Source organism: Staurois parvus, unplaced genomic scaffold, assembly GCF_062004578.1.
Source record: "Staurois parvus isolate SC_StPar_1 unplaced genomic scaffold, SC_StPar_1.0 ptg001087l, whole genome shotgun sequence".
In the NCBI taxonomy this organism is placed as follows: Eukaryota; Metazoa; Chordata; class Amphibia; order Anura; family Ranidae; genus Staurois; species Staurois parvus.
In genome coordinates, this window is record NW_028318883.1 from 1,562,456 (window position 1) to 1,583,039 (window position 20,584).

At 38.5% G+C, this 20,584-nt stretch overlaps 1 protein-coding gene across 1 annotated transcript in view; it reads right to left on the reverse strand.

The window, feature by feature from the left end:
• LOC149440434 (chloride channel CLIC-like protein 1) overlaps window positions 1-20,584 on the reverse strand; it is a 149,292-nt gene that overhangs the window by 80,241 nt on the left and 48,467 nt on the right. The window contains exon 3 of the mRNA XM_089658652.1: window positions 9,269-9,706. Coding sequence (XP_089514778.1) covers window positions 9,269-9,676 — 408 coding nt within the window. The 5' untranslated portion in view covers window positions 9,677-9,706. The remainder of the gene's footprint in view (window positions 1-9,268; window positions 9,707-20,584) is intronic.

Genomic DNA, 20,584 nt, shown 5'->3' on the forward strand with positions numbered 1-20,584 from the left:
CACAAACAATGTCTCATTACTTGGTAAATGGCCCTCCAATTGTGTGACCGCCATTTACAACAAAACTGCATCTGCTTTCGGTCACAGCACTGACAGCTCTCCATAGATGGTTTAAAGTGCGCTGACTTATTTATTGTTGTTACTTGTGGAAGTTCAGAAGATGTGCACAGTTGTTGTTTGAAAAACATACATTTTACAGCTGGATTAGGAAAATGATGAGCAAAGCACAACACTTTACCCGGGTGGATAATAGTGGAGAGAAGTTAAATAATTTTGCGCACAAAAACTAATTTAAATATATTCTTCAACAGCCACAAAGGAAATAAATCCACATTATGTGCCCCAAATGCCTTTACACACATGGCTAATACCATATAGATGTAGCAGTAACATCATCACCGTGCTGTGTATATCCTATGCAGAAAGCAGAGCGGTGGGAGGGACCCAGCAGGCTCCCCCCACTACAAGTACCTGCAGAAAACTATAGGGGGCAGAAACAAGACTAATCTCCCTGCTCAAGGAGAGAGAGAGGCAGTGAACTGTTTATTATCGATAGCTCTTGTACAGAGGTAAACTATCACACTGGATTACTGCACAGATCAGGAGGAAATACACAAATCGCAGATTCACAGAAGAATATACATGATTCTTTGATTTAGGAAAGATATGGCACACCCCCTGCTGAGTCCAAGCTGGAACTCACCAATCAATAAGAAGCAGATGATCTGCTGATCACAGAGCTATGTTTGGCTCAGCAGAGGGCATGTCAGACCTCTGCAGAGAGATCACTGCTTCCACAAGGGTTCCACTCTGCAGCATGACAGCAGGGGACAGGTTTTTCTATTTAGGCTATGGCTGCTTTCTAAAGTACACGCAAGACTTTCATCACCTTCTGTTTTGAGGCTCCATGGGATTTATTTAGCAGATTTAAACTGAAAGTTCAGTTGGGCCATACATTTTGTCCAGAGCACTTTAATTTCAACCTTAGAATCAGAAAACCTTTTCTCCTTTTTTCCTTCTTTTGCCCCCTATGACTCTATTGCACTGTCATCGCCATCTCTTAATGGACTAGTCCAATGGTCTTTCCAAATTCCACCCCCCCCTCTCGTTTCTGGGTATGACCTACTGCAGTTGGTGAGAGAGTGGGGTTTGTTCCCTTTATTTCTCATTGTCTTCTTATCTTGAAAAAAAAAAAAAATTGTTTATAATGGTTCTAAAAAGAAATGCAGTGTGACTTAACAGCAATGTATTTTAATGAAGTGACAGCTTGTATTAGTCACAAGAGCATGAGAAAGAAAAGAATATTTTTTTGAAAAGAGCATGAAAGGATTGAGGCTGTTGCGCAGACAGTTTCAGTGGCCATTGGCCAAAATGAGAGAATAAGAGAAGTCTTTGGCGATAGATGTGCAGCCAAAGTGTCAACATTCATGAAGTGGAATCTCTCTTCATCTGCTGGCCCCCGGAGGGGGGGGGGGGTTGCAAGTGTTCTTTGCGTACAGACTTTACAACTTCTATTCGTTGTTCTTGATGCAAAGTTTGAATTAGGCAACGTTTATCCTCCTCCAAAAAATGTTAGAGAGGAAGAGGTTAAACATTTTAATCAAAATTCCCCCAAGCCCAACATAAGAAACACATTAAATGAGTTTTGTGAACTTGTTAAAATTGGTACATTACATCCAGTAATAACATACAGTATACACTCTATTTGACCACTGGCTGTTCAGGTCAATTGACATAGAAACACTCCACAAACGGTTTAAAGAGACATTGTACATTCTATTTAGAAAACAAAAATGATCTTAGCTTGAAAGCTCCCAGGATCAGGGCCCTCCTAACCCTCTTGTATTGAACTGTATTGTTGCTGTATTATTCTGTAAATTCTAGAGCACTACATGCTTCCCTCTGCTGACCAGCTTTATGGAGATTCTGATTTCACTTTCCAGCAGGACTTGGCACCTGCCCACACTGCCAAAAGTACCAATACCTGGTTTAATGATCATGGTATCACTGTGCTTGATTGGCCAGCAAACTCGTCTGACCTAAACCACATAGAGAATCTGTGGGGTATGGTCAAGAGGAAGATGAGGGACACCAGACCCAGCAATGCTGATGAGCTGAAGGCCACTATCAAAACAACCTGAGCTTTCATAACACTCCGGCAATGCCACAGGCTGATCGTCTCCATACCATGCTGCATTGATGCAGTAATTCATGCAAAAGGAGCCCCGACCAAGTATTGAGTGCATACTATACTGTACATGGACGTACTTTTCAGTGAGCCAACATTTCTGTATTAAAAATCCTTTTTTTGTCTTCTTTTTCTTTATTGGTCTTATGTAATATTCAAATTTTTTGAGATCCTGAATTTTGGGCTTTCACTAGCTGTAAGCTATAATCATCAAAATTAAAAGAAAGAAATGCTTGAAATATATCCACTGTGTGTGTAATGAATCTATATAATATATGAATTTCACTATTTGTATTGAATTACTGAAATAAATGTACTTTTTGATGATATTCTAATTTATTGAGATGCACCTGCACAAGTATATCAATTCCTGTAACACTATTCTCAGAAGATCCAAGATAGCATGCGGATTTTCAAACATATTCTTTGTCACATCATAATATTTCAAGTACTATTTTAAAACCACTTGCCTACCGGGCACTTATACCCCCTTCCTCCCCAGGCCAATTTTCAGCTTTCAGCGCTGTCGTACTTTGAATGACAATTATGCGGTCATGTGACACTGTACCCATATGAAATTTTTATCACTTTTTTTCACACACATAGAGCTTTCTTATGGTGGTATTTAATCGCCACTGGGTGTTTTATCTTTTGTGATATAAACAAAAAAAAGAGCAAAACATTTGAAAATTTAAAAAAAAAGTTTTTCTTTGTTTCGATTATAAAATTTTGCAAACAGGTAATTTTTCTCCTTCACTGATGTGCATTGATGCACTGATAGGCAGCACTGATGAGGTGACAGGGATAGGCATCATTGATGGGCACTGATGAGGTGACAGGGATAGGCAGCATTGATGGGCACTGATAGGAGGTAATTTTGCAAACAGGTAATTTTTCTCCTTCACTGATGTGCATTGATGAGGCTGGACTGATAGGCGGCACTGATGAGGTGACAGGGATAGGCATCATTGATGGGCACTGATAGGAGGTACTGATAGGCGGCATTGACAGGCAGCAGTGAAGAGCACTGATGATGCTGCACTGATGGGCAGTACTGATGGGTGTCACTGCTGAGCGCTGATGGGCAGCACTGATGGGTGGCATTGCTGGGAAGCACCGATGGGTGGCACCGATCAGTGCCCTGATGATCAGTGCCGATCCCTTCACTGACAATTTCCAGTTCTCGGCAGTACTTTCCTCACGCTGTGACAGGAAAGTGCAGCCGATAACCGGCAACTGTAGGACACAGTGATCACCGGCAGCGCCAGGTGAGCTCCGCTGGGGGCGTGTTCTGGAATGACGTCCATGGACGTTGTCCCGGAACCAGACAGCCGCGCTGTAGCCTTCCTTCGGCTATAGCGCGGTAGAGAACTGGTTAAGAGATGGCACATTGAAGTGCTATGTAATGTAGGGGCAATTAAATAAATGAGGGGAACATATTCGATAACTCAAAACGTTTGGCACAAAGCGCAGCTTGCATAGCATGTGTTGTAAAGTACTCAGCATCCAACTGGCTCTGGTCCAGTAAACCAATTGAATGCTCTTCAGGAACAGAGTTACAGACAAACCAAACCATCATTGATATAATTTCTATGTTGCACCTGTCCCACGTCCTATCACTCTTTAAAACAGAACCCTGCTGTGTTCTCATTGTTGTATTTTTTTTTATTATTATTTCAAGCAACACAAGACTCGCCATACTTTCAATGATCCACTTTTTAGAAATTATGGAATGTATATTTTGCATTATATGGTATGTCATTTACTATATTTCTGAGTTTGGCATCCTTGCGAGTTCAGAGTCCAACAGACACATTTGGGTTGATTTACTAAAACAGGAGGGTGCAAAAATTTGGTGCAGCTGTGCTTGGTAGCCAAATCAGCCTATAAATTCAGTTTGTTCAATTAATCTTTTAGTTAAAAAAAAAAAACATGGAAGCTGATTGGTTTCTTTGCAAAGCTGCATCAGGTTTAGTAAATCAACCCCATCATCTTTCCTAGACTCTGGGCTCTCCGAGGTCCCATGGAGGCACAACTCTCTCACAACTAGCATTTTAACTATTCTCCTATGCTTTTCACATAGTACCCATCCGATTTTGACGTAGTGCATCCCTCCCCTAGATCCACCCCTTGGGGCACAGATTTCACAGTAGAGGTCCTCCTTAAAAATAAAAACACTAAAATACTCAGTTTGTTATTACTAAACTTATTTTGGTATATTATCCTTGTGTTATGGATCTGGACATAGTGGATTTATCTCTAGTTTAGCACGAACCAGCTGCCTCTTTACTGCATCCTAGACCCCACAGAAGATAGAGAACAAATTACATTACATTTTGAGTTCTTCCTTGGTCAACAAATTACAACAGACAAACAAATTGTATACAGAAGACAGCTGCTGGGAGATTGCCATTTCAGTCTATTGTTAGAAGGAAAAATTTCAAGGTCAAGATGTGGTCAACCTGCCTGGGAGATATTCAATAAAATGTTTAGCATTAATTTGTTCAGAGAGAGGAGGCACGGAAGTAAACCATGCACTCATAATCAACAGCAGACAAAGGCTTACATCTAGCAAATATATTTTGTAGATTAATAAAGGACAAATAGCTGACAAACAGAACACATGAAAAAGCAAAACAGGAAGACTGAAGATTATCAAATGAAAAAGTATATTCTGAACAATTAGGAAATTAAAAAAAAAAAAAAGGAATGTATAGTTTTTGTACATATCTACTTTATATATTATGGTTAGAGCATACAGAATTCATTGTCCCCCAATGAATTCTGGGGGAAAAAAAAAGTCTATTTAAAGAGCTTAGTATCCATTCTAAACTTCCATATACTACTTCCCCCCCATCCCCTCATCCACAAGACATTGTTCAATGTTTCAATCAGACACATAAGGGGGTATTAAAGCTTCCCCTCTATTATAATGGCAAAGATTTCAGGTCTATCTGCACCACTTTCTTTTTCAAAGTGAAATAGAAACTGTTGTGATCCCTTTGTTAATTAGTGTGGAAGCCACAACAGTTTTCAAGACAGAAAACTGCCAAAAATTCCTGCCAGATTTTATCTGGTGTATGGGATGTAAACGGTCATTAACCTGGCAGACCTCTACATGGGCTGTGCATGCATACAGGTAGGGTAAGCTCCACTCCCTGCCCATATTCTGGGCTGTTCAACCCAGAAAACACAGGTTTAACAACCTTCCTGGAGCAGGAGGAAGTAGCTTTTGCTCTCCTCTCTATGTTGTTCCTGGCGCAGATATAGAAAACAAAGCAGATTGTACCTAAATTACAAAGGAACATACTCTTTGTTTGATAATTAGGATCTGCTCTATTTCCTTAGTTGAGAAGAGTGGCACAAGCTATATGACTGCACCAATTCTAATTAATTCCCCACCAAGAATCTGAAAGAAAAAATGAACTGCAATCTCTCTAATGTATTATCCACTTGTGGACCAGTTACTAGTATTGTTTTAGCAGCTAATTAGCAGCAGCAGCAGCAGGGAATGTGCCCCCCCCCCCCCAGTCTAAGAAACCAGAAGCGATGAGCATTTAATCATTTCCAGTTTTGCGGTTGTAAACAAACCTAGTGGTTGAAAAAAAAAGTATAAAAGTGGTTTGAAAAAAAGTAATGCATATGGCCCAAACCCGCTAGAAAAAAACCCTATGGAAAGTTCAGCAAGACCAGAACCACCTAAGTATAAAAGGTAAGATGGATAAGAATGGCATGTGGAATGACAAACAAAAATACACTGGGGAAAGCATTCAAAAGAGAGAAACCATTTAAAATCTGAACCAATATCTACAGAAACAAAATGAATGGCATGTATAAATATTCTGACATGTTGGAAGCATGAAAATCAGTAGTCCTAGCATTTATCTGCCCAAAGACAAAGGATTATGTTTCATTTAAGATGACACCATAGACACTCAAAGAAAATTTTAAGAAAAGGAACTCAATGAATACTCACTAGAACATTTCAAAACTTTAAGTACCGGTAATACCAACATCTTGACTACTAAATAATCAAGTAAAAATTACTTGGCAGAAAAACAAACTGATTGTTAAAATAGTTCTAAAGTCCAATGATAAACTTTACTGGTATAAGCACTGTGGCAGCTATCAAAATGTCACATGAAAATAGTTCCTTATTTTTAAAAATGCCTCTTTATGATGGGCTTGCTGCCTATCTTTCCCCTGTGTTTTTATCCTGCTTCCCATAGGTAATTTTTACATTATCTGCAGTTGTTCTTTATTTATTGGAGAATCACTATTTTAATCTCCTGCACTTGCAATGGGAATACACCCACTGATGCCAGCTGTCAAAATTCCTGTGGATTGCAAACTAGCCACAGTTGACAAAATCTGAGCAGGAGAGGAGGAGGGTTGTACTGAATAGCAAACTACATTTTTTTTGACGTGACGTAAAGTCTCTCTCTTTGAGTACATTAGGCTCACAGAATGAAAATTTTAAGTACATTGGAATGTTCAAAAGCAGACAAAAGACAAAGGCTAACAGGCCCACAAAAAAACAACAGATTAATAGAGGTGACTCAACAAAGCCTACAGAGCTACCTGAGGCATGCTGGAAGTGGGAGGGTTCTCCTGGACTGTCTTTTACAGCTTTATACCCCAATACTCATCCTGTGTCCTGTTATGATGTATGATTAAGAAATAAGGACTATCCTGAACGTGGGTAAAGGCAGGTTTCTTTGTCATCGGTGAATGTCAGGACACATAGAACATCCAGACAAACGTGCATTTTAAGCGATAATAAATGGGCAGCACAGTGGCTAAATGGTTAGCACTTCCGCCTGGCAGTACTAGGGTCGTTGGTTTGAATCCCAGCCACGGCACCACCTGCCTGGAGTTTTCATGTTCTCCCTGTGACTGTGTGGGTTTCCTCCGGGTACCTCCCACACTCCAAAGACATGCTGGTAGGTTAATTGGCTCCTGTCTAAATTGTCCATAGTATGTGTATGTATGAATGTGAGTTAGGGACTTTAGATTGTACGCCCCTTGAGGGTTAGGGACTGATGTGAATGTACAATATATATGTAAAGCGCTGCGTAAATTGACGGCGCTATATAAGTACCTGAAATAAAAATAAAATGGGTTACATGGCTGGCCACATGCAAACAGGGTGAGAAATCTGTGTCACTGCACTCTACAGCTGTGTATTGCAGGATTATTACACAGGTGAGTTTCGCTATTTGCAGAGAGTCTTATTTCAATTAACTAGGACAGAAAAAATAGATATTAAATCACTGATTACACAGAGAATTTCTATGTCAGACTCTAAATACACTTTATTAAGAAAACACCATATTTTTAGGACCTCCTGCATTAACGATGGTTCGTAAAAAAAAACCATAAAAAAGATTGGTATAGCTCTCTTAATAGAAGCAAAAGGTTACATCTGTACTCCATGCATAAAAAACAATGGCCATGGATTAAGATGTTAAAATGTTCCGCAGATTCCTGGGATTCTGATAGCAGCATTTGCTAGGGTGCCAGGTTGGCACAACTCCCTTCCTTTATCACCCTAGAAAACAGCTCTTCCTAATGTGTTGATATCAAAGTATTCCATTTGTTGGGTTTGGCAGGGGAACTTATTTGCATAAGGAGTTCAACAAATACACGATATTCATCCTAGATTCTGAAATTAAGTAGAAAGTAGTTTGGATTTCTGCTGCCTTCTATAAAGCAAGAATTAAAATCAATCTCTATATTGTTTTTCTGCTTTATTGTTCAACTTCAGCCAAATTTGTTCGTTTTGAACAGAGTAGGGAAATGTTAGAACGTTTGTCAGGCAATGGTACCCAGACTCAGCAGCTACTTCATGGATCTACGTGAGCTGAAACAAACAATTAACTCATGGGCTTCAGAACGTCATAGCATACCTTGTAGCAGATCATTGTAAATGCAATGCAGAAGAATTACATTGGAAATGATGGGACATCATGGCAGTTCCTCCAAGTACAGAGGCTTGGGCCAGTGCTGTTTCAGCTGTGTCCAGCGCATACATGCAACAATAGGTGCCTGCTGCAGTGATCCACTGCTTGAAGATTGCAATCAGGAATGGATCACTATTAGAAGCGATCTGTTGCTGTACAGCTGCATGGGGGGGGGGGTCTAGATTAGATTTCCACTGACAAGTTTCTCACTCACCAAGAAGTGCAAAAAACTTATATATGGTTTTTTAATTAAAAAAAAAAAAAAAAAACACTATTCAGATTGATCCCAGGTCCCTGAAATGATCTGCATTACATTTGCGTTTATTGTGCAAGGGTCAAATGCTTGCTGAAAAGAACGCAATGTTATTTGAATTTTCAACAATCGCAAACCTGTGAAAAAGTTGCCGCATTGCTATTTTATATTCTTACCAAAAAGACCTGGACTTATCTTAATTTTATTCCAACAGTCCAAGCAAACAGATTTTTTTTCCCTTGCATGCACCGCAATGTAGTGTCGAAAGGGGAGCAAAGCTCTTACAAAGTAAAATGCATAAATTCACTTTAAGCTTTACCATCTTGCCATTTTACCAAAAAAAAAAAAAAAAAAAACCCAACACTTATATATTTTAATTGGTAGACTTTGATGGTTACATTTTGTTATGAATATCTGGGGGTACACAATTATGTAAATGTTGTGTTCTGTAAAAAAAAAAAAAAAATCATGAAAAAAAAAAAATATATTTATACAAATCTCGTACCAAACTAAAGCCCTATTTGTGCCCCCTAAAAAGATATATAATACATTTGGGTAGGCTATAAAATGCAAAAAACTATAATGTGCAGCACAAAGACTTTACGGAAAATTTTTTAGTACTGATTAAAATGGGAAGGGAGAATTCCCATAGGGACCACTGCATTCCCTGAAAGACAGAAAAAGTCAACATGCCTTTCAACTTGCCAACAAAAAACAAGCATTTTTTTGAGCAGAGCAGACTTTTAAATTAGCATTTCACTATGGCATATATATATATATATATATACACATACACACATATACACACATATACATACACACACATATACACACATATACATACACACACACTGTATAGCTTACCTCTGAAAGTATTCCCATCTTCTTAGCCACTTCTATCTTGTATAGCCGAAACCATTCCCAAGGGATTGAAACAAACAAAGTCATCACAAGAAGCAGGACAAAGTAATGCAGCCACCTGTCCAGGAGAGGGCGCCGTGGTATACCCACACCTTCTAAAGGTGCTGCTGGTAACTTTCTGACCATAGCTTTTGTTGTGACAGGGGTTCTTTTGCAACGTTGAAGAATGAAGAAAACAACAAAGCAAATAAGAGAAGAAGCAAGCATTGCTTTGGAGTATATAGTCCATTGCTTAAAAGGTGACTGTAGAGACCAAAGAGGTGGGAGATTAGGTTCATCTTCTGGTAAGCCAACCACTCTGTGTTTAAAGAAATAGATTTTGTTCAGAATCCAGCTGTAGACAAACTCCATGCTGTGACAGACTCTGACTTCACCATCAATCTGCAAGGCAACAGAGACAGACCTCAAATATGTTGTCAGCTTAGATTACTACCAATAGCAGTTACAAAAATGCATTATGTTTGTGTGCATCTTCTGTAAAGCAAAAAGCAACATGTTAAGTGTTACAATTTCCCATAAATACTGATTTTTATAATAATTATTATAATAATAGTAAAAATAAATATTTGACATTCATGTGGGTGCTGGTCCCCAAATCAGAGATAGTGTGCATTTGGGGACCTGCTCCCGCAGTTTCAAAGTTGGGAGCAGCGGCTATGTCTGTTCAGACGCTTTGCCCCAATTTACATGAACAGGACTACCTGCATTGGGATGCACAAACATCTGGCCAACATGGCCCTCACATGGGTGTACGCTTACATAGAGTGAAATAAGAAGGCCTTACATAGAGTGAAATAAGAAAGAACAGAAAGAAAAGAAAGAAACGAAAAGAAAAGGAAAGGAAAGAAAGAAACTTGCTAGGCTTCTGCACAGGACAGGAAAACATTACAATCCTTCCAGTGAGATCCTGGGAACATCTCAAATCTCATGAGATTCTCCAGCACAGTGCAGAAGTGTTTTCTTCTGAGATTTGGGATATGCAGGATTCCCATTCTCGTATAGGTGCCTCTGATGGAAGATGGGTGTACTGTTGGTATATTTTAGAAGATTTTTCTTCACAAGTTTTATTTTTTTTCTTCAGCATTAATGCAGTGATCTTACATATGCCATCTTACATACTGTCTGCCAGACTTGAATAAGCATACCTTGTCTTTGATGCAAGGTCCACTTTTAGGACATCTAAGGCTTTTATGTAATACATTTCCTGTACATGTTTTTATTATAACCTATTTTGCTTAAGGTGATTGTAGCCGTATTAATGAACTTGCAACAGAAACAATCGAGTACTGTCCGTGATACTTTTTTTTATTTGCCCTAACATACAATTTTCAGGACAAGCTTTCTGGGTATGTCCGGCTTGGACCTTGAAGAAGGGGACATAACCCGAAAGCTTGTCCTGAAAATTGTATGTTAGTGCAAAAAAAATAAGCATCACGACAGTACTCAATTATTTCTATTATAACCTGTAAGATGTACAGGAGGTTTTAAAAATTGAAATTTACACTTACCAGCTTTTCATTTTTAACTTCTTTATCACTTTAGCAGCTGCAGCTTGTTTCCCAATTGTCACCTGAGACTGACCGCTATCAGCGACAGTAAGGTCTTGGAACTATCCTGCACTGCTGCTGGCTCCTTGTTTCATGCACAAATTTAGAAGATTATTATTATTATTATTATTATTATTATTATTATTAAACAGTATTTATAAAGCGCCAATGGTTCGCTCAGCACTGTACATTACAAAGGGGGACAGAACATGTGACAGAACAATACCAATACAATGCAAAACATGAGGGGATCAAGGGCCCTGCTCTTTCGAGCTTACAATCTAGGAGATCAGATCATTTACTTATCAGCAGCTGTCCCATCTACAGAACCAGAGAGAACATTCTTAAACAGCTGCATTTAATTAATTGAATGGCAATGCTGCTAGAAACTATAGAACAATCTTTTATTAGACAGGAGTTCTTCTTTAATTCAGTAAAACCATTGTGGGGGATTCTAAATAGATAGAAACTAGCTACAGATGCCACCTACTGGACAAACTTCTTAGAACTCAGACTACTCTGCATGTAAGCATGTGTAGAACACAGCCGATTTCTTCCAGCATCCAGCTATGCTAGTGATAATATTAGGTGTTCAATTAATACCAGAAAAAAAAAACAAAAAAAACAATGAACCTACAATTATCAAGATTGGAAAGTATATTTCAAAATGACATAGTACATGAGAAGTTCTCTGTAATTGGTTGTCATGAGTAGCAACTATATATGTTATTTTACCCCGTTTGGTGCTAAAAGTTCAACCCTTCCAATGGTGGCCACACACACTTCGATAAATGATCAATCTCTTTTCCAATCTAAATTTGCACAGCCTATATGCAAATGGAGGCTTGCCTCCATAAAATGACATCTCTGTACAAATGAGGTCAAACAAGCCGTATGCCAAGGACAGGCTTCATCAGTAGGATATTGACATTGTGGCTCCTATCCTACTGATGAAGCCTGTCCTTGGGTGTAACACATATAGGAAGGAGGGCCACATTCATGATGCCATTTCTGGATGGGCAGTGAGATGTCCAGACCTGTGATGTTATTTTAATGAGCTATTTGAGCACTTGTTGTTCTTTAGTTTTATGGGAGTGTTTTTATGCCATTTGTTTTATTAAATTGAGTATATACAGAAAGCACCATTTGTCCTCCATTTTATGCTTTGCATATACCATGAACTGCTTTGAGGAAAGAGTGATGAGATACCTTTCATCATCTGCCCAAGCACCACTGGTCTTTGAAGGTATAGAGCCCAGCAGGAAACAGCCTAAAGCGCTTATTTATTTTATGTATTACAGGCACTTATATACATCAATTTATGCAGCGCTTTACATATATATATATTGTACATTCACATCAGTTCCTAACCCTCAAGGGGTGTACAATCTAAGGTCCCTAACTCACATCCATACATACACATACTAGGGCCAATTTAGACAGGATACAATTAACCTACCAGCATGTCTTTGGAGTGTGGGAGGAAACCGGAGTACTCCAAGGAAACCCACGCAACCTCATGTGACTTGGAGGTCTTGTAAGGAGGTGAGAGTCCATTTTTGCATGCTTGGGGATATTCGGGGATAAGGATCACATCTTAGCATGGTTTGGCACCTGTTGTGCTTTCACTGAATGTGAGTTTTTGTGCGATCTGTTCACCTATGATTGAGTATCAGCGATCACGGTTTGTTTCCCATTTTATGTTTTGAATATGCTATCAACTGTTAGAAAACGTTTTGTGATATCTGCCAACAGCTGTCCATATGCTACAAGTCATTGAGGGTTTGAACTCCAGCAGGAGACCTCTTTGAGTGTTTGTTTGACCTCATTTGTACAGAGAGGTCATTTAAGGAGGTGGGAGTCCATTAGCACATAGGCTATAAGCATGCAAGGTGATGTTCAGGAAGATTTGACCCTTATAAACATTAATTTAAAACACAGATTAATGGACACATTGATGGTCATTTTTTTTAATTATTATTTGTTGCACTACACTATAATGCAGTATTTTCTTGATTCACACAATGTAGATCAATAAAGAACATCCAACAATGAAAGCAAATAGCCGGGTAGCATTCAATTTTGTACCCATTTGCACAGAAAGAAATTATATGCATTTTGCAGACCGAGTCTTTATTAAGACTCCCCAAAGAATTTAAAATAAAGAACAAAAAGTATGCCATCATCTAAAAATGATGCCTAAAAAAAAAAATAAAAATGAATATACAAAAATACAATTGCGTTCAAAACTTGTTAGCAAAGTTTTCACAGTAAACGTACGCATACAACTTGTCTTTGTCTGTAGAGAATATCATTGGTGTATTTGTTTACCCAACACGTACAGAAGAAATAAACCCCACATACCATCCTGTCTAGAAGGAAGAAGTTTATCAAAGTAACAGATTTAAAGGAACTCAATTTGGCAACACAAATATTTAAAGTTTATATTTTTTGAAGTAGTGAGGTGACATCTGCAGCCTAAGTTCCTCAAGATGAATCATTCAAAACCAGACAAGCTAGCATGCATTTTAATTCCCAAGGCAGTGCAAGGCCCCATATGCGGGAAGGATTGACCACAACTGGGAGGTCATAAAACAAAGTAAAGGAAAATAATTCAACAACTAAAATTAGCAAATATGTGGAACACATTTGGAACAATTACCACTGTTTAGGAAATACTATAAAGGAATGTAAATAATGAGGAAAAAAAACCATCTGTATTATAGTAACTTTTCTTGCGGGGTATTTTGCAGAAGCGTCCCTTTGTTTGGTAACACCAGGCTGTACTGGGGGCAAAGAACCTCTAAAAATAAAATCAGAGATAAAAATTGATGTATATATATATTTCAGGAAACATAACTGGGCTAAATCTAAAAATCCACACATGTACTCTTAGTTTTTTTTTCAAACCAGAGAAGCTAGGATATATGCCTTTAAAGTGTACTTTATAAAGAGTTTTGAACAGATAAGACTTTTTTTTTTACTTTTTTCTAACCTCCGGAATGGATTAATTGGTTTTCAGTGCATTTACAAATTCATTTTTAATCATGTCCCTGTACAGTATTTATGCCTTTAAAGTGCACTTTATAAAGATCTTTGAACAGATAAAAGACTTTTTTACTTTTTTCTGACCTCCGGAATGGATTAATGGGTTTTCAATACATTCCTATGGAAAACCGCGTTTCGGTTTACAAATTTTTCACAATACAAAAAGTCCCGCAGAGCGCATTAAATTTGTAAAATGAGGTACACCTGTATTGTACAAATACAAGAGTCATGTGTATTACTGCTTGAATCTTGGTGTACTTTGTGTATTTCTTCCAGATCTGTGTAGTATTCCAGTATGACACTTTGGGGTTTATTTACTAAAGCTGGAGAGTCCAAAATCAGACTCCCTTCTGCATAGAAACCAATCAGCTTCTAACCTCAGCTTGTTCAATGAAGCTTTGGCAATGAAACGTGGAAGCTGATTGGTTTCTATGCAGAAGGGAGTCTGATTTTGGACTCTCCAGCTTTAGTAAATAAACCCCTATACCTCTGTACAGGAGATTCCTGTAGTAAAGACTGATCACTGCTGTTCCTTCTCTTCTGCAGGGTGACTGGTCTTGTCTCCACCCCTACTATAGTGTTCTATAGGCAGCCTGTAATGGGTGGAGCTGCAGGGCCCCTCCCACAGCTGTTTTCTGCACAGGCTATGTACAGCACAGTGATGATGCCAATGCTATGTTTAGGTAATATCAAGGTTTACAAAAGCATTTGAAGCACATAGAGTGAATTTATGTGCTTTGTTGCTATAGATGAGAATATTTTAATGATTGTGCCCAGTGTTTTGTGTATTCATATATAGACAGCCATGTTCCTCACACTCTGTTAAACACCCTATTACAGTTTACCACCTTGTGAAATAGGCTAGCATGGCTGTTAAGTGTTATGTAAAAGAAAAGAAAAGAAAGAAAAAAAAACAAAACCCCACTAAGGGTCCATGCCCACTGGCCATAAAAATGCTGCTTTTACAGGACTTTGACATTTCTTCTTCAAGCAGATTTATGTTAGTGTATTTATCCAAGTGCATTAGGGATTTAACAGGCATAGTTGCAGAGAAGTGTTTTCAGGCAGAAAAAAAAAATAAAAAATCAGAATCGAAGTTTGAACAGAAAAAAAAACTCTTGATGCGCATAAACATTCAGCGTTTAAGTATACATTGATTATAGTGAAAAATGAGCAGAGGGGAATGTTTTGGGAAAAAAACTCTCAAACTCTTCTGTAATACGAGCCTCTATGACCAATTGTATGCGGCTTTTTCTGTCAGAGATTCTGACATTTTTTCAGCCACCTAATGGTACATATTTTGTTTATTTAAAGTGTATCCAAACCCAAGAATATACATTAATAGAACTGCAGCTTCCTGGTGCTTAGATGGTTTTATTTTTTTCACTTTTTCTTTATTTTACCTGGTAATCCTGCCACTAACTCACTTCCTGTTTTACATACTAAGTAGCGGTTTCACCCCTGCACAGGGAGTGTGTTGGAACAACATAATATGTTAGGACTACATAACAACTCCCCCTCTTCTCCATAACTGGGGAAGAGGTTTTGTAGGCCGGAGAGAAAGCAGCCAACAATGTTAACTGGTTCAGAGGCATAAAGTACAGGAAGCTATCAGCTGGCAAGATTTCTGGTTGAATGAACAGATTTTTTTTTCCTTCACTTGTCAAGCAGATATAATAAAATGTGGTCAGTGGTATATTTAAGAGACCAAGAGCGCAAATAAGAGAAATGTATGGTTAGCGTTTAAATACACGTTAAGATTCTACGGTCTGCATTTGTACCTTAATCTCATAAACAGCAAGGCTGTGTTATTCCTACTGTATTATTGCAGCATTTAGGTAAAGTTGCCTTCTAGGGATGGTGGAATTGACAGAGGAAGAGAAGTAGATGATTAGTGTCATCACTCATTTAACTCTATATCATACGTGTGCCAGAAAAAAACTATTTTAACTAAAAGAAAAATGCAGAGGCAACAGAGCAATCTTTGTATGAAAGGATATCTACACCTAAAAATAATGTAGTATATTGCAGCATACTAGTCTTTATCTGTCAGGCTGCATTTGTTTCTTTTTCATGCCAAGTCTACTTTCGGCATGTCTAGAACATCTTGTAAGAAATGCAGCGTTACTTCCTGTGAGCTAAAAAGACAATCTAAACAACTTTATTTCTCTTTTGTAACCTAGTCCCATCAATCCACCATGTAATGGAGTTGAATAAAAAAGGTAAACAGGTTGGAAGTTCAGCCTACGTGACAGCCATGGGTCCATCCATAGATATAATGGAGAATTCAGTGTAGACACAAAGGAGTTTATTTACTAAAGCTGGTTCACGCAGAATCTGGTGCAGCTGTGTATGGTAGCCAATCAGCTTCTAACATCAGCTTGTTCAATAAGCCCCGGTTCACATATATGCTGCCGTGAGGGCAGCGTTTTGCACGGGCACGAGAGCCCATTCATTTGAATGGACTCCTGTGCCCGTGACACACAGGGAAGAAGTCCCTGCACTTCTTCCAAAAACGCAGCCCACATGGGAACCTCGGTTCCCAGTACGGTTGCGTTTACCAGTGCCGGCAGCATGCCATTAGAACTAATGGCACCCGCCAGAGGGTCCGCATTTCTCTGTGCGGGTGGTGCGGTGCACGGATTTTAGTGCGGATCTGCAGCTGCACCACCCGCACAGATGTGAACCTAGCCTAAAGCTTTAGAAATAAAACCTGGAAGAAGATTGGTTTCTATGCAGAAGTGTACAAGCTTTAGTAAATAAACCCCACCGGGACCAGAAGTATTTTGCTGGACAGGTTAGCTGCAATATATGAAAATGATGCTTCTGGGTTGAGATGCATTTTAAATTAAATGTCAAGGTATAATATACATTATATATATATATATATATATATATATTACATCTCCCCACTACAAATTGTATACAAAGAGAGATCAGCTCACAAGATTTCTGGCAGGATCAACAGGTACTTTTTGCACTTCTGGAACAGATATAACAAAACACTTTCAATGGTATATTTAATCAAAAGCCTGCAAATAAAAGAAGTTCAATGTCAGGACTTACATACACTTTAAGGATATACTATATTTACTTTTATTTGGATAATGTGCCTTTAAAAATAAAAAAGAATGAACCGTGACTTTCATTTAGAAATCAAGTGATGGAAAAGAATCCCATTCAATAATTTAAAGTAATAAAATCCTGAGCTCTAGTAAACATTTTTTAATAAAGAGAGTTTTCTTATTTAAAAGGAATAACACTACAGACTAGTAATAAATACCCATTTGTAGATCATAAAATCACAGAACAGCTATAAAGGCCCATGTGGAACTTATAAACATAAAAAAGAATAGTTGAGGGGTCTAATGGATGACGTGCCATCATTTTGGGGGAATATATATATATATATATATATATTTTGTTTTTTATAAATAATGTTTTGCTTTCTTTACTGGTGACAAGAAGACAGATGGTTGGAATCGGTGTTGAGATCATCCATTTCTCTGTGGTTTTCTGCTTGTATATACAGTGATGGCCATACAGCACATGTAAGGTTCTGATTAGGAACAGATCAGTGGTGTAAATGGGAATGGTATAGCAACTGCTACTAGGCCCATGGCCCACAGACCTGGCAGCGGGAAGTAAGGGGTGGGGGAGGGTCCAGCTCTGTCAATGATTCTTAAATGCTTGCTCTTTTCTTCTCTTTACATTAGTGGAAGCATGATCTTGAATGTGGGTCAAAGATTTCTCTACACCTCCCAGCAATCCTCCCCTGCTGGCCTCTGTCAATCTCTTTGTTGGCTTCCACTGAAAGAGCAGATGGAAACAAGAGCTTGCAGCCAACTGTGCCAATGTTACTGGAAATACCTTCAACATGATAAGAAGCAGCAATAGCAGAGGCTACCCAAACAATGTTCCAAAGAAGCAAACGATAGCTTTATGTACTCTATGAGTAATGGGATTTACATGCCAGTTAAAGTGTGTGTTCAGCATTATCAAAATGTTCCCCTAAACCTTCCTATACTCTAGCACAGGTTCCATTATTACTACTTCCTGCAACAAGAAAACACGTTCATTGCTTCCTGTGATATCACCACCAGGCTTGTAAATTCCTGCAAGGGCAGCTGCTGATTGCTCAGTTCCGACTGATGTAGGGAACTACATCTTACAAGAGCACATTTCCTATACAGTGACAGAGAGAACAGAAAGAGGTGAGAGGAGACTAGTCAATGTTCTTTTGTCCAGCAGGTGGGCCTGATAGCATTACTTAGGATTTTAGTACAAAAGGGGCACTGTGCTGCCAGCTCAAATAGGAATTTAGGAGCACATCAGATTTCTAGCAGACCAGCAGGTATTTGTTGTAGGTTCCCTATGTGATAGCAATAAAATCATAAGTTTAAAAAAAAAAAAAAAAACGCACATTAAAAGTTAAAAATTGAGCCTCAACACCCCCACATACGCAGACATTTCGGTTTTCGGCACCAGAATTTTCACTTCAGTGCACCACTACTAAATTTTTCATTTTCCCTCAATATCCTTTGTGTGATCATCCTGAGGAACTCTCATCTACACCTTAGTTCAACTTCATACCAACTGGGCCCCAACAAGCGCACAGAAGACTCCACAGTATTCTTAAAAGGGCATTGGTCAATAATAAACGAGAGCTCTCTACACTTCAAATCTAATCCTCATCAGGTTCTGGAAGACTTACAGTGAGTTTACCTGTTGTTCTCACTCACTGGGGATTCAACAGTCCTCTCAGATTGGAGGCATTGGATTATTTCTGAAAGCAGGCCTGCTAACAGTCCCTAGTATTTTACTGTGGATGCTGTCATTTTTACTAAAAATTGACAAGAGTGATCTTATTTGCTGCGTGTGCCAAAGTTATTTTGTTCTTTTTGATGATGCTACGTTTAAATGCCATATAAACTTTATATTGGTTTACACTATCCTGTGTGAGTCCATTTTAAAGTGGTAACTTATTCTGGTCACCAGAGTATGATGGTGTCAGCAGAGGTTGGGCTTTCAAAGAGAGGTCCAAATTGACAGGGACCCAAAAATTACTAAGCAATCCTTAAGGGAGTAGCGCTACAGACTAAAAAAACCCCCAAAACACACAAAACCGCCCATTTAGTTAGAAAACGGTTTGATTCTCCCATAAACACAGCTAGTTGAAGGGGGAATCCCCCCTGCAGTGCTATGGTGTTCTGCTGGAGAGGAGCTTTCCTTACCGACAGAACCCAAACAGTGTTGCCAGCCATAGCCAGCGTCACTAATCGTTCAAGAAAAATCCAACAGGCTGGTTGTACACAAGTCGATCAATCAACCTGTGTACAACCAGTGTGCCCATACATAAGTTGAAATTCAGCCAGTCCCTGCTCAACTGGCAAATTTCGATCCATTTATGGTCGGCTTAATTGTGCGGTTTCCCTTTAAATATTGTAAAGCGCTCACCAAACTGTCGATGCTATAAATTCCTGTATAATAATACAGCAAGGCGGGAAAGGAGTAGAATCAAAATGGAGCTGAAAAATGTAATGCTTTATCTCCTGGGTTCTCTGCTGGTAAGATCCCTCTGCTGAGTTCCCAGATTTGCACACCTGCTATGTTCAGCATGAAGGGTGTTATATTTTTTTAATTTAAAAAAAATCTTTAATTTTACAAATATTTATTACAGGACTCATTTACAATGCTATGTTTGCACATCATAATGGCATTTCAAATAAAGCCTAGCAGTGAATGTGTTTTTTTCATAGTCAAGACTGATTAATTAAAGTAGGTCTGAAATGAGGATTTATTTTATAGGGAATGTCTAAAAAAGTTCAAATCAAACTTTTCCTCTACCATTATGGCCATCTTCACCCAGCCAAACCATGAAGAACACAGTATGGTAAATTGGTAAGGGGTAAATGATCAGCTGCAGAAATCCTCTCTAGGCAGCACTGATGACTAGTTTTTGGCCTCGGTTTGTTTTTTTGAGCACAGCTTCCACAGTTTAATAGCTTCCACTCTGTAAGGGCTTGTATACAATGAAGTCACCACGCTCAGTGTTCAGTCCAGCATGTGCGTTTACATGCATTTGTGATGTGTTTACAGTATGTTTTGTCACATTTGCAGTCAATTTTTTTAGCCATTATTTCTTATTTTTTTCTTTTTACCGAGTTACATTTACATGCATTTTCATTCATGTGCATTGTGATATATTCAAACATGCAAAAAAAAAAATGCAGCATGGAGTCATTTTTTAAATGCACAATAAAAGTACCATATCGGTGTAAACTAGGGTCTTTGAAACACATAAATTTTTCTTTCATAAGCATTCATGCTGCGTTTAGAAATTTGTTTGACTGCATCTAATGAGAACAAGGCCTTCACTCTCTGCTTACAGAGAAGTGCTTGCTCTTCAGGTTTATTTCCTCCTCTTAAATAGATCTCCACCAGCTGGCTGCAAGTGTTTAATATGGAATTTTCTTATGCAGTATTTCATTATTTTCCGATCAAAAAGAACAGAAGAAATCTTTTTATAAGTACTATGCTGAATAAGAGACAAAAAACAAACACTATATATTTTTAAATTGAACAATGATTTAAAGTAGAACTAAAAGGCAAAACTTTTATTTTTGTTTTTGGATAGAGTGGAGAGGGATTAAAATGCCTGTCT